This window comes from Alligator sinensis, unplaced genomic scaffold (assembly GCF_000455745.1).
Source record: "Alligator sinensis unplaced genomic scaffold, ASM45574v1 scaffold417_1, whole genome shotgun sequence".
Taxonomy (NCBI): domain Eukaryota; kingdom Metazoa; phylum Chordata; order Crocodylia; family Alligatoridae; genus Alligator; species Alligator sinensis.
Window position 1 is genome coordinate 819,532 of NW_005842433.1, and position 15,277 is coordinate 834,808.

Genomic DNA, 15,277 nt, shown 5'->3' on the forward strand with positions numbered 1-15,277 from the left:
CCTGGTGCGTCCACGCAGTACTAAAAAAACAACTTAAAGGCTGTTTGACCTTACCTGGAATATAATATCATTGCAGGATATGCTTATTTCCATTAAGCATACCGTTCTTATTAAGTACAGATGAAACTGAATGCTATGCAAGTCTATACACGGTATATACTACTGAACTCGTAACCCTAGAAGAGAATGTGCCATAAGACCTCCTGTGAAACCAAATCCAAAGAACTCTGCTCAGATGAATTATGCAGATAGTCAACAATTAGCAACAATTTTTTCATTGGGGTTTGGAACAGTCACAGGAAAATTTGTATGTTTAGGGTGGACAGAGAATACCTTCCTTTAACTGGTATCCAAATATATGGCCACGTGAGTCTTCAATAGAGTGTTCTCTATGATGAGCATAAAAGCTATGGAAGGTCTTTATTTTGAAAGAACCTTTATAGTAGGGGTAAGACACCTATTCTGGCAGCAGGCTGAAATGATCCACTTCAGACTGGAGGTGAGTGGGCACTAAGATGCTGCTGTCGCAACCTCTTGTCCTCATGGTGGCACAGGGAAAGCGCCCACAGACAGTACCCCCACCGCTAAAGCCCCACAACTGTTGGCCAGATCCAAGGGCTACATCCAGCCTGCTAGCTGCAGTTTTCTGACCTTTCTTTATAAACTTCCTATGTTTTTCGGAGGGTTTAAGCATTTAAAACATCTTGGCCACAGTGACACTAGCTGCCCACACAGTGTCAGAAGAAATTGGATCTAAGTTTAAACACTGTTTACAGACAAAGTAAAAACCCAGTGCAGACTAGACCTAAGGGAGTATTTTTTTTCTGCTCATCACACATTTTTCACACGATACTCCTTGCCTTCTCTGCTAATGGGATCTTAAAAGGCTGTGATAAGATGTCAGACAATCCAGGCAGACCTCATAGAGCAATACTACCTCACTGTTGGGCTAGAGTATCTGGATGCTGAAGAAATAGTGATGATTATATTATTTAGCTGATTACCGTTTGCTTTGCACGCAGTATGAAATATGCTGCACCTGCCTGAGACCATCGGTTTTAATTTTGTTTTTAAACCAAAAAGCTATCTTAAGACAACCTTGGGCTGAAATAAATAAATAAATCAGGTCTGGTTTAATTAGCCCTGCACTTTTAATGTTTCTGACAAAGCAAAACATTAATGCAAATTGCACTATGGCTCATCCCTTTTCTTAGGTAAAATGGCTACATTTGTGCCAATATTGTTGCAATTTAAGATGCACATTCCAAGTCTTCAGATTTTACATAAGCAACAAAGAGTCCCAAATAGGAGAACGGCAGTAAGTGTTCCAACTTCTAAACCAAATCAGGACAGGACATGGCAGATGGGGATTTCTGTTCCGTCGATGGGGCTGGACTAGCTCATAGAACTGCGACTGTGGCGTTTCTTTTCAGACTTTGAATCACATCCGCCCTCTCCATGCAGGTAATGAAACTCTACTGGATCTGCACAATACTACACCTGAGGCAATCAGCTGGCTGCAAAATTTGGACATAAAATTGTAAATACGTTCCTCCTTGTTTTGTGATCATTGTATCATATGCTAAAAAAAAAATTCCAACTGAAAGCTATAGTGATTCAGGTGCACATGCTATAGATTTTTTCCACTTACTTCTTATTTATAATTTTTGATTTATAATAAAAATTACAACAAAGCTACAACAAATTGTTCCACCAATTTTACAGCTCATTGTCATTGTACTTAGATGCCTCACAAATTAAAACCAAATAAATACAAAAAGAAATCCATAAACAAATACAAATCCAACCACATGAAAGCCACTTTTATGGACAGATTTGTAAACCATCACCCCCTTTCTCTGACATACAAACACCCAAACAGGTATATGCCCTGCACAGGTGTTCATTATGCAGTGCCTATGCATGTGTTTCTCTGGCCTTAAGGCATGTGCTGAACTATTCTGTACACTGTATTCATACTATAAAGTGAACGTAAGCTTTCAAAGAATTCTTAAATGGTTGACTCTGTATGATTTTAAAGGTCTAATCTAGCTAGATGATGTCATAGAAGCAATTCATTGATTAACAACTTACAGCCTAGTCCTAACAAAATCCTATACTCACGTGTCTTGAAAGGTACTGTAATTAAAATAAAATCAAATTGAACTCCCATTATAAAAATGATCTTGGGGCTTTTGCTGTCCTTGCCTGCTGATACCTGTGAGCAATGGTCAAAGGAGCAAGCCCTCTTAGGTAGGCAACGGTAACTGTGGGAACTGTTCCTCAATGGAACTGGCTACTGGGAACAGTAGCTCTGGTATTCAGGGAAGTATCTACAGTTACTTCATGTCTGGTGAATCCCATGAGACTCAATTCAAGCCTGTCACCAAACCTCTTGTTTGTATCTGAATTCCTGTCCTTTGGCTCCTGATCTTCAGTTTTTATCCTGGTTCCACACCTCAGCTCCTTACAGCCAAGTTAGGCACTTTGGACCCTTCTCTAATACCCTTGTTGTTTCACATACAAAGTGGGCTTCACCTTTCTGGTAGGTAATTTGCCAGATACAAATGCAAACCTGGCATTTGTCTAACACACACACACACAAGTAATCGCTATATACATAATAATTAACCCACATACATTTTATTTTAATCAGCATTCAGCCAGACCTTGCCCTAAGGCATTCCATGATCTGATGGCTGCTGTTGAGGATGGCGTTCGCAGCTCAGTCATGACTGTATGGCTTTAAGTGAGTGAAAAGTAAATCCATCAAAGCTATTACCTGACCACGGTTGTGAAGGCTTAAGTCTAGTCCACATGTAAACTCTGTGTGATGCTCCACAATTTCTAACAAGGGGTTAGGCTTGGAAAAGTCCCAGAATCTATAGAAACAAACAAACAAAAAAACCCATTACAGTAATTGAAAGACCATTCTTTAAAATATAATGCAGGATATTGATATGCCTGACACTGCCAGAACCTTTTCAAAAGCAAACCCATCCACTTAAACATAATTAATTCTATTTCTGCAAAATCCTCTGCTGATCTGCATAAATAAGAACTTCATTGAGGAAAACCATCTCCTTTTTTTCCCCCATTACAGAAACTCAGATCAGCAGAGCTGGCTCCAATGACCTGCCCTAGGGACAATCTTTAAAGAACTGTAGTCTGGCTTTCTTTATTAAGGGCCAGTGACTCTAAAATACTTTTCCCCTCAATACCTGCCAAGTTACATCTATAACACACACACACACACACACACACACACACACACATACTGACCAGGGCAACTCAAAACTTTGCTTCTTTTATTGTATTGTTCAGCTAGGGAATTTTTTATTTTTTTTTGTAATTGAAAACCAGAAGTGGACAGAGATATACTGAATGCTCCTGTTCTCAGATTTATTTATAAGCACACTTCTCACACAACAGTATGTTGGGAGAACACAGTTATACCGCTATATTTTTTTCTAACGGATACTAAAGGGAACACATAACCTGCATTTTAATTTCACTGCAAATTTATTCATCCAAACTTATCCTCCTTGCCAAGCCTAGTCAAGATGACCACTTTGAAATATAAATCTATGGTATTCTAGTTTTAAACTAATTTCCCCAATATGACAGTAAATGATAATAATAACCACTGTACAGAATGAAGTGTACATACTGGGGTACAATAAGAAATCTCGAGTATGATCTGGAAACATGCATTCAGTATCTTAATGAAATTTTTAGAGAACTTAAAATTGAGAAGAACCCTGAATCTAATAAAGGCACAAAAGTGACAAAGTAACTTAAGCTTCCATGATTCTCTGGTACTGCTTGCAGGGAAAGAAAGTCTAGAAAAGCTTAGTGCTACATATTTTATGTGGAATTATATTGCCTTGCACCTGGACATGCTTTCTACACACATTATATTCTTTTGTCTTTTCCTCAATAGTCAAAGCACATCCTTATTCCCCTTTCATGGAAGTGATTATAAAAAATAATAAAAATTCATTATCAAACCAGCTACACAGAATGTGAGGTACATTCATCAGATCAGTTAAGGTAAACAGCAAACACAGGAACCAAGAGAATGAGTTTGTTTAACCTGCCTGCATTATTTCCTTAATAAATGACCAGAATGGTATCAACACAATGGCTCAGCCATAGCAACAACCCTCTTTACATCTTCCTAGTACCAGAAAGGCAATATAAACAGCTCGTTTTACAGGGAACCAGGAGAAAAAGAACATCTCAGCAACTCTACCCTTAAATTTGTCTCCTAAAATAGATAAGAAATCAAAGTCTTATAGCTAAGAACATGCAGTGACCTTCCTCAATGCACCAATTCTGTACTCTTTTGAGGGGAAGGCACCAAACAAATTTAAAATTTAAGATGGAGGGGGAATCTCTATATTTTTGTGGAAAACAAGTTGAAAAGCCTTTCAGCTCACTTTGCTCAGTGTTATACAAAATTATGCCAGGAAAAAGATTGTTATTTCAGAACCTTACAATCCAGGGCAAGCTTCACAGAAAACAATCTGGATAGGCCCATTGTTGGGATATAAAAATAGAGTAAGTCCAGGATTAGAGAGGCTATGAGGTTTAGGTGATTGAATATAAGATTGAGAAACATGAATACCTAGATTAAAGCTGACTCTGACACCATCTTACTGCAGGAGATTGGGCAAATCAGTCATTCTCTGCAATTTGGCTGCTCCCAGCTGTAAAAATGGGCATAATGCCTACCTACTTCACAGAACGAATTCATGCTCATACAGCATTCTAAAGATTTAAAGTATCCCATGTTATTTATCATCACTAAAGATAACATCACCAAGGGTACATCTGCACAGAAAAACAAAGGTGTGCTTATAGCATACGTAGGCATTTGCATGATAGCTTTGATTTAGTTAGCACAGATAACAACCGCAGTGAATGCATTACAGCATGGATTTCAGCATGGGCTAGCAACCCATACTTGGGATTCCAGGCTAAGCTTATACCGCCAAAGGTGCCCCTAACATTTTTATCCAAGCTACTAGATGAAAGCTATCATGTGTGTGTCTACTGGAGCCAAAACCACATCTTAATTTGCTTTGTTAGAAAACTTATATTAAACTGATTATTACACTGATTAAATAATTAAAATAAAGACTTGTAGTAACTTACTTTCCATTATTTATCCAGTTTGATTACTTTCTACATCTTCCTCCTCTTACAAAATGGCTTTGCATTAAGGCCCCCTCTACAAGTTACAGCAGTGGTCTCCAACCTTTTTAAGTAGTAACCTTTGGCATTTAAAAGCAACCCAAGATCTACCAGGCAATGCCGCCACCCGCCCAGCAGATAAGTCTGTGGGGAGGGAAAGACGGGGCAGATGGAGGCAGTGAGAGGAAAAATTATATGAGGGTGCACCTCCCCAGCAGGTAAATCCCGCCCAGCTGGGGCCCCACTCAACTCACCCTTGCTCCTGCCTCTGCAGCACTTTCCCTCATCGTGGGAGCCTCGATCTAGCCGCTGCCCCTTCCCTCCTCAATGGACTGACCTGCTGGGTTGGTGCGTGCGTGTACATGCACACGGGCACTCAGCCCCCCACACCAGCCTCGTATAGACTCCAACAGGCTCCAAGATCTACCGCAAGAGGCTCTGAGATCTACCAGTGGATTGAGATCCACTGGTTGGTGACCACTGAGTTACAGGTATTGTGCAATTAATTGGTTAAATGTGCAACTACTTTAAGACGAGTTATACATGCAAAATAGCTATCACACCAAAAAAAGCTCCAACCAGCTATAAAGTTAGACCCCAAAAATGTGTACTAGTTTTATAGCTGGGTGTTAAGCTTTACTTTACAGGCATAGTGGGGTCTCCCTGTTGCTGGGAGTCCTGTCAGCTGCTGGGGCTCCCAGCCAAAGGGGTGCACCAGGCCCACCATGAAACCCTCAGGCCTGGGGGATTGGCAGCTGCGATACCCCAAGCCCAGGGTTTCACACACCTCTGAGCCTGGGAGATTGTAGAAGCCATGATTCCCCAGCCCTTGGGTTGGAGCTATTTATGATGCAATAGCTACTTTGCCCATGTAGTTGGTTTTAAGGTCACTGTGCAATTAATCAGTTAAACATGTAGAAGGGGCCTTACCTGAGGAGAGTCCCAGCCCTAGGAGCTTGCTTCTTGCCAAGATTGGGCTCCCCCTGCACCAGCAATAAGGCACGCTAAGATCTAATGCACAATCCTACAATCATGCCTCCTGCCATGCATGTGTGGCATGACAGGAGATATGATCGTGTGGATCGTGTATTAGATCCTATCACACCTTTACCTTAATGTGCAGAAAGGGCTTAAGTTTTACTGCTTGCTGTTTTTCACCAGTTTCACCTTCTGAATCACACACATCAGCGCACTGCTTCAATAGAGCTGCAAATACTACAAGCAGCATGATTATTTAAAAGAAAAAAAACTTGCCGTGAGTATACATATGCAGTTACGCAGGAGTTTTTCTATTGTCCTTAAGTTCTATAAAACCAGTTTCTTACAGCTTACATCAGATGAGACTCTTAGACTCAAGACACCCCTCAGAAAACACCAGCTCTTAGCTTTTACTACGGGTTGTTTTTTGTTGGGTTTTTTTGGGGTGGTGGGCAGGGAAGGGTTTGGGTTTTTGACTACAAAGCAATTCTTCTGTTGCAAAGAACTCAGAAAGACCACAACAGGTCGGAAAGTTTTTGACATTACGGATTCCTAGTTGAATCTCTAGGTTTAGTTTGTGAATCATGTATAGATGTTCCCACACTTAACAGTGCTAATATTGTACGGCACTCCCCAGCACCCTCAAAAGGGTGTTATGGTAACCAAGCATGCTGTGGCACCCCAGGTGAGAATCACTGAGTTACATTTTTAAAAAGTATTTAACTATCTCGGTGTGAGAAGGCATGTGCACCTACACACACATATCACTGGCACTGACATGCACCTGCTGCAGCAGCAAACATCATAGCATGGCAAAAAAAAAAAAAAATGCAGGTGCTTTTTTCACTGATCCAGGAAACCCTCTAAAATCTGGAGCAGCTTATTACTATTCGTTCCATCCAAGAAGAGCACATACCAACTGCAGAGACTTCCTCAGCCTGACAAAGGGTTTTTAAACCCGAAAGCTTGCCAAAATTTTTCTTTCCAACTATTTAGTTTGGCCTAATAAAAGATACCAGATTCACCCAATGAACCTTAAGCAGCTTATTAGAATTTCTCACCTGTTCACAGGTAGGGAGCTGTTGTGAAGGTAGAGAAAGTCCTGGCAGGTAAGTCTTAAGAATAAGAAGGGTGAAAACCTGGGTTGAGGGAGGCAAGGGTTCAGGAGCTAGCCAACAGCATATTGGTTTTGGTCAGATAAACAGTTCTTATACTAACATGCAACTGTAAATGAGGACCAGGTCAGGAATTAATCATAAAGGAGAGAGATTATAGACTAGAGAATAGTAATTTATGAAAAGATGAACACACATGCCGACAATCACACTGACCCCCGGCTTGTAAACTGACAAAAGAAAGATTTGTTTGGTAATATTTTTTATTGGATTAACGTTATAGTCACAAAAACATTAGATAAACTTTTTTTTGTTAGACTGATATTTAGCTTAGGCTATACTAGCTTCTTTCCCAAACCTAAGGAAGTATATTGTTTGCTTAAAAGTTTGTCTGACTCCTAACTATAAAGTTGGTTCAAGTAAAAGATAACAGCAAACAAATATTACTTCTCAGATATTCCTTGGACCATCATGACTATAACTACCCTAACACTTGTAAACTGCAGAATATTTTTTTTAAACCTGCCTGCTTTAGAAGCCATTTAAGTTGAAAGCTTTTCAGGACAGGGGCCATGTCTTACTTCATCTATATCTACTGAAGCACCAGCACAAGGTGCTGGTATTACTGCAACATTTATTATAATCTTTGCAACTGATGGGAGTTCCTTTACTGGGAAGGTTGAAGGCACAGTTTGCCTCTTCATATTCTCCAGTGGATCATTCCTATTTTTATTTTAAAAAGCATGAATGAGAGAAACATGTTTGAGGCTGTTATCATCATTCATTACATATATATCCTATTATATTTTATACTATCAAAACCACACTTGAGAATCTATAAATCCAGCAATTCTGGCAAAGATCACAATTCCATCCACCAAGTCAGTTTACTTTGCATGTGTTCTTCGTAATTCCTCCCCTCAGACGTACATTCGTCAAGTAATTATCCTACATATTAAAAAGGAGGGTTTCCTTCTGCTTAACACAACAGCCTTCTGTTTGAATTTGCACTGAACCCACAGTGCCAAATTCATCCCTGATATAACCTGGCGGAAGCCAATGGAGCTAGTTCACAAATTAGTTTGGGGCATCCAACTATCTCCATAACAATATCAAATACAGGATAACTGCACTTCAGGATCGAGATGATGAAAAAGCTTAAATATACGGATGAAAACCATCTTTAACCAAAGCAAAGGAAAAATGAAAAATTATACTGAGGGCCAAATCATAGAGAATCAGCTCCTTACAGCTGTTTTGTCAGCAGATTCTTTAAGGACTCTCGATGTGCTCTTTGCTACAATGCTAGCTTTATTTTTAATTGATTTGCTATACACTGTGTTGTATTGTGTAATACAGCTCTTCACTCGTATAGTTAGAAGGCTTAGCAAGGCTCCCACTGTAACTGAATTGCATGTGTAAAATTCTCTTCCATCACTGCATGCATGAATCAGTTTTGGGCAGTACGGTGCACAGTTAATGTGTCTTCTGTGCTGCACTTAAAATTATATTGTAATTTTCCAAGTGCAATGTAACTTTGACAACTTTTAAGGGTAATTAGAGACAACCATTCTTCCCTCAAAGATTTAAAAATAATTCTATTATATAGCATGTGGTAATGCCCTGATTTCATTGGTAAAGTTAATAATTTGGATTCTGGTAGCTTCTAAAATCCTCAATCAGGATTTGGGCCCCATTGTGCTAGATGCTGCAGATCCAGTTAAAAGATGTGCGCTGGTGAAATCTAACTAAGACATCTAAGAAAAAATGTGACCGAGAACCCCTCACTACCATTCCCCCCCTGGTTTTAGCCTCAGATTGATGCAAGATATTGCACTACACACTGTATAATGCAACAGTCTAACCTCGAGGGAACAAATGAATGTTGGCGAAGTTGACACAAGGGAAACAATGACCACCTTTTGGACAGACCATTGAAAAAAAAAAAAAGCCATTTTTATTGCTACTGCTAGACTATTCATTTGCCGGCAGCTGGGGATCCAACACTAATTCTCCCACCACACTGTCACAGGGATGTGAACTCAGTTAAAAGGGCAGATATGGTAATCATGGTACTATATTTTCTAGGCATTTCCCCATCCTTCCGGTATCACCACAGTCCCTACTAGATTGATTTCAACTAGGCATCTCATGTCCGCACCTTGTCTCTATTAGGAACGGTACGAGGCCTTTAGCTGCACTGGTCAAATCAGGTCAAATAGAAACATAGAGGTAGGCACTGTTATGCTTCATTCTCTCAACACTGCTGGCTTCCTTATGCATACAAGAGAAAGCCAGCTCTCTTCTTTATTGAGACAAGGTAATTTTCCTAGTGAGCATAAATTTGCCTGATAACCAGGGAAATGACTGCTGCAAATACAGCCTCTCTGATTTCTGTTTATTTAAGCAAGCTTGATATAATTTCCACAAGAATGGCCATTGACAGAAATCTCTGCTGGCCTCTCAGCTTTTAGCTTAATATTACCAATACAGGCAGTCCTCGCACTTACAGTGGGTTACACTACTGGAAAAGGCACTGTAAGTCGAAACGATGTAAGTTGAATCTGATTTTCCCATAGAAACAATGTTATAATAGAGGGTTACGTTCCTGACCAAGGGCCTGATGCCCACTTTTTTACAGAAATGACCATAAACACCATATTAAATCAACTATTTAATTTTATTTAATCAACTATTCAATTTTACTACAGACCATGTTGATTCAGACTGTATAAATAATTACTCACACTGGGATCAAAGGCCAAGAGACAGCAACTGCCAGAGTCCCCCATAACCCTGTGTTGACAGGAGTGGTGAGCAAGCAGAGGAGAGCAAGCTAGGGCAGAATATCAGTGGGGATGGAGCCACTGTAGGAACTAGCATGGCCCCAGCACAATGGAGGCACAGCAGGGCAGCTCAGGCCAGGGCAGTGCATGGGGCAGTGTGGGCTGGAGCACCCAGCTGCAGCAACAGCTATTTCTGGGCCCCTCCCTGCATAAGGCACTTGCTCCCTGACTTACACTGCTGAGCAGAAGGGAGGAAGCCTTTCTCCATGGAGCTCAGAGCTCTGCCTGGGAGTCCTGCACGCAGCCACCCTGCCAGGAGGCAAGGCACCAACCCTGCTCTCTCCGACCCCAGGGCCACCCAGGCCCCGAGACAGGCGGGTGCTGTTGCCCCTCTCTGAGGTCGTGGGAGCACCATGTGTCCCCAGCCAGATGGAGGCATCCTGCTGCTGCACCCCACCTCCCTGGGGAGCAGCACAGAGGGGGGCAGGAAGTTTGGGGGCAATCACTGCTGCTGCTTTCTTTCTGCCATTGCCACCCCCACCCCTGTGGGCAGGAAGTGGCCAGGGACCCCCAAGGCTGGGCCTTGCAGAACTGCTGCCCGCTCACAGGTTGCTGGGGCTCCGCGGCCGGGCACAAGCCCTAGGGGCGCTGCACTCCACTGCAGCTTGGCCCCTGCCCCGGCCCGGCCCCAGGCAGCTTTACAGCCACAGGGGCCCAGCCCAGCCCTGGGCCCCTCCTTGGCCAGGCGTGGATCCTGGGACAGGCGGAGGTGACCCTGGCAGTGACTGCCTGACCCCCAGCGCGGGGCTCACTCAGGTACCGCAGCCACGAGTCCCAGAGTGGGTTGCGGGTCACAGGCTGGATGATGTGTGGCACTGGATCCTCACAGTTACGGCATGCCGTAAGTGCGAGGATCCAGCGCCATATGAAATGACATAGGTGTAAATAATGGAGCACCACAAGTGCAGATTGCTGCAAGTTGGAGCGCCATAAGTCAAGGATTGCCTGTATTTAAGGAGACAGATCTGTCAATTAAAAAGAATCCTGAAAATATAAGAATTTTGGATTGCAGTCTTCTCTAATATTACAGTGCCTATTCACTGTAACAGAAATTCCCTTTTCACAGATGGATGGAGACACCATTCCACTTTAGAGGTCAAATTGCTGAACTGTTTTATGAGGAACTTCCAGAGCTAACATTTACTACATTTTAAAGAGAGATTCCATCTAATTCACTGTAATAAAACTTCACCTGAAACAACAGCACCATTTGTAGGAACAAGCCCATGGAAGTTACATATCATTAAAAATGTACTAAATGTAAGTTTATATGTTAACATATTAACTTCTACACTATACTATTTGTTTTAAATCCATGTAGACACAAGTCAAAGAGAAACACTGTGGACAGAAGGGTGCTAGTAATTTTTAATAAGCTGTAGTGTTTAGTTTCATCACTTGTAAATATCTCCCAAATAACCGGGCATACTCATGATGTAGTCTCTATCAGAAAAGAGGAAGTGAATGAATATAAAGAATCAACAGACAGCAATCATCAAACCAACCCCATCCTCCTGAAAGACAGTTAATGAAAAGAGGGGCCTAGTAATTTAGTATTTCCCAAGACACCTAGCAAATCCAGTATATTGGGCAGAGTACTGTTTATATGTATTTTTATGCATGCATTCACAATCATGCGCACACACATATGCAACTATTCTACCAGTGGATATAGATGTCATAAGAAATCTTTACTTATTATTATACCTACCTCCTGCTTTTTGTGGCTGAAATCACACACAAATACTAGGATTAAGCAACAAAAGTAGGATTTCGAGCCAAACTTCAGACTGGGCTGTAAGAAAAACAAGGACCAGCCGCAAAGATCCAGGTCTGAACCTTCTAAAGTACATGCCTGGAGAGGCTTTGATGCAGCCCATTTTTAACATATAACATATTAAAATATGACCATCATATTGTAATTCCTGAAGAAGTCAAAAAATTTCAGAATACTGAAAGATAAATTTCTATACACTTGAATCATTACATATCAGAACACCTGAACCATTAAAATATCAGAAAGTGTGCTTACTGTGATGAACCTATTCATGAGCTTTTGCTCCATCAGAATTCATCTTTAAAGTTTTAGCATCGGCTCTAACTGGAATAATTTCATTATTTTTGAATGAGAAAAATGCTGCATTAGACACAGATACCACACACCAAATCCAAACAGAGGGCTTGATAAATTAAAGAAAGTTATTAAGCTGGTATTCAGCCAGCTTTAACCTGCCTCTGCTGCAAAGAATTAATCATGTACATCTTGTGGGGTAGTTCAAGGTAAACCAATATTTCTTCCTGTCCACAAATTCAGTAGCTTCGATAGTATTAGAAATTCAAACTCATTGTTCAACTTTAAGAGGAGATTATTAATATGTTTCATGGAACATATTACATACATTCAGCAATTCTCTTAAAGTGTCTTCTATATAAGATTGATAATGTATTTTTATGAGAGAAACTCCTCATCTCTTAAAAAAATATGTCCGTTGATGTGTGCTTTCCCAGAAGGGTGAAATATGCAAGTGAAAATCAGACCCTCACACATGGCAATCTGTTAGCATGGATGTCTCAGCTGACCACACTACAGCACTACCTAAAAAGAGAGTGCTTGTTTAGAAGATAGCCAGTGTCACCGCCCTTAACATTTTCTCTTTCAGGCTTCTCTTTACAAGATCCATAAGCAGTTAAAAAGAGTTATTATCAATGGTGCAAAAAAGGAAGGGCCATGCACACACATACAGGCCATGCCTACCTAGGTATTTAGTGGTGCCCCCACTAAATCTGATCCAATCACAGATTTCTGAGATCACTCTATGGGGAATGCCCCTTATGCCCTGACTGAAGGTCTGGATTAATTCTCCTTATAGAAAAGTAAGCAATGTTTATTCAAACACTGTTCTACAGATCTCATTCACAGGCATAATTCTCACTCCATTTTTGTTATTGGCAGGAGAGGGGAGGAGTGGGATGAAAGGACAGAGAGAGAGAGAGAGTGGGAAAGGAGAAGTATAGATATCAGATGTTTGATATATTCCATACTGCATACGTCTTTAAAAAACAGTCGCCAAACGTATTTGACAAACCCCCATTAGAGAATACTTTGCTTCCAGTGTTTTTTTTGTAAAGTACATTTTTTTTGTAAAGCCTTCTGAAAATTCCTTCCCCATTGCTTGTTCTCTTCTTTTTTTTTTTTTTTCCAAATGAGGTAACAGGTTTAGAAAATTTCTACTAAGCTGAGCTTCACCTCTTTAAACCTGATCCCTTTGCCCCTGGTAAGAACAAGAAATCATTTGGACAGAAAAATAATGCCTCCAGTAAATTGTGGCATTTTGTAAAAAGGTCTGCAAGCTCTTACTTTCCAGATATTATGGTATATAAGCGAAGAGCTCCTCTCATCTTTACTGACAGTGTTCACCAATAAAATGTCAGGGCTGAAATTGTGCTAAATTTCTGTATGGCAGGAAAGTGTATTAGTGCCAACCCTGATTGGCACACAGTTGATATAAAAAAAACGGGAAGAGCATGAGCACTACAAAATTACCCAAAGAACACTAGCAACTTATTCCTATAATTATTAATTTTACGGCTCCAAAGAGGCCATTTGAAGAAATTGGTCAAACCTTTTCAGTTTGAAATGAGCAGTCTGAATGATCATGTTCTGCAAATTGGCTGGTAGCTGGCACAGTGTCAGTAATGGATACTAAGGAAGCATAAATAACATCCTCCTGTGTACTCTGCAGTATTCTGTCCAGAAACACATTTTAGATATAAAGAAAATTAAGCAATTTATATGAGAAAGAATGTTGAAGCAGCAGGCTAGAAGGTTATGCCTCTGGATCTTATTTCACTTACACTTGCAGCATCTTAGTACCAAACACTGAAAGGGGTACAATACTGGAGAAGTGCTACCACTCAATGTATCAAAGCAAGGGAATGACAATTATGGGTAGAAAAATGGAAAAGGGTTTCATGAGTAAATACCTATAATGTAAGTGATGTTTTACTGAAGCTATAATAGACCTCTAACTAGACTTGTCATTAAGAATTGTATAGCAACATTGCAACCTTACAGATATTTTTAGTTGACATTACAGGTATTGCCTAAAGCAGTGGGGGGCCAACCTTTTTGGTAGATATGCCACAAATTAGCTGCACACCCTTCCCAAGAACTACTCCAACTCCTTTTCCTTGTCCAATACACTGCTCTGATTTCTGCTTACTGCCCTCTACTTCCTGTCCAATTTGCTACTTGGTTTTCTGCTCCCTGTCCTACCTGCAGCTGTGCGACCTGTCCCCTCCCTGACCTGCTACGTGCCATACACAGAGGCTGCCCATGCCACTTGTAGCATTAATACTACAAATTTGCCACCCCTGTCCTAAAGTTACCTTCTAACCTAGGATAAAAAAGGACAAGCAAGATTTTAAAAAGAAATCAGAAACCTTTTCCTCAGCATGACCCCATTTATGACCCCCTATCCTCAGCACAGCCCCTCGCTCCCAACCTGCAGTCCCCCACCCCCAGGTGCTCCTCACTCCCCACCCACAGCCCATTGCTCCCCCAGCAGTGCCCAAGCCCCAGCTGCCACCTGGTGCTGTGGCCAGAGCAGAGCTCGGACCTCGACTCTCCTTCCCTGCCTTTCCCCATGGGTGGCACAACCAGAACAGAGCCCATGGAGGGGGAGGATGTGGGCTGCCCGCTGTGGGCTCAGGGCTCCCTGCCCTGCTGCCCTCTCCTCAGGCAGACCCAACGCGGGAGGGCAGGGAAGCTTGATGCCACTGCCAGGAGCCCCGTGCCAGCCACACCATGATGGCAAAGTGCCCCCTGTCTGCCTGGCAGCAATGGCAGTGGCAGCATGGAGTCACGCCCCTGCTGCTGCCAGGCAGTCAGGGGGCGTCTCGTTACGGCAGCGCAGCTAGTGTGGAACTCCTGGCAGCAGTACCAAGCCTCCCTGCCCCATTCTGCCGTGGATGACCAAGGGAGAGGCAGCAGGGGGGGGAGCCCCAAGCCCTCGGTGGACATCTCACATCCACCCCCACCTCGCACACAAATCGAGGGGGCACATGACCCCTCATGCCTCCTTCCCTACGAGTGTGCACAGTGGCAGGGAGTGAGCCCCCCCGGCGTCCCCCGCGCAA

At 41.9% G+C, this 15,277-nt stretch overlaps 1 protein-coding gene across 2 annotated transcripts in view; it reads right to left on the minus strand.

The window, feature by feature from the left end:
• The window catches only part of PEX7 (peroxisomal biogenesis factor 7), an 82,043-nt gene that overhangs the window by 14,648 nt on the left and 52,118 nt on the right, over positions 1-15,277 (minus strand). For both annotated transcript variants that reach the window (XM_025211847.1, XM_006030261.3), the window contains exon 9: positions 2,783-2,882. In XM_025211847.1, the coding sequence (XP_025067632.1) occupies positions 2,783-2,882 (100 nt within the window). The remainder of the gene's footprint in view (positions 1-2,782; positions 2,883-15,277) is intronic.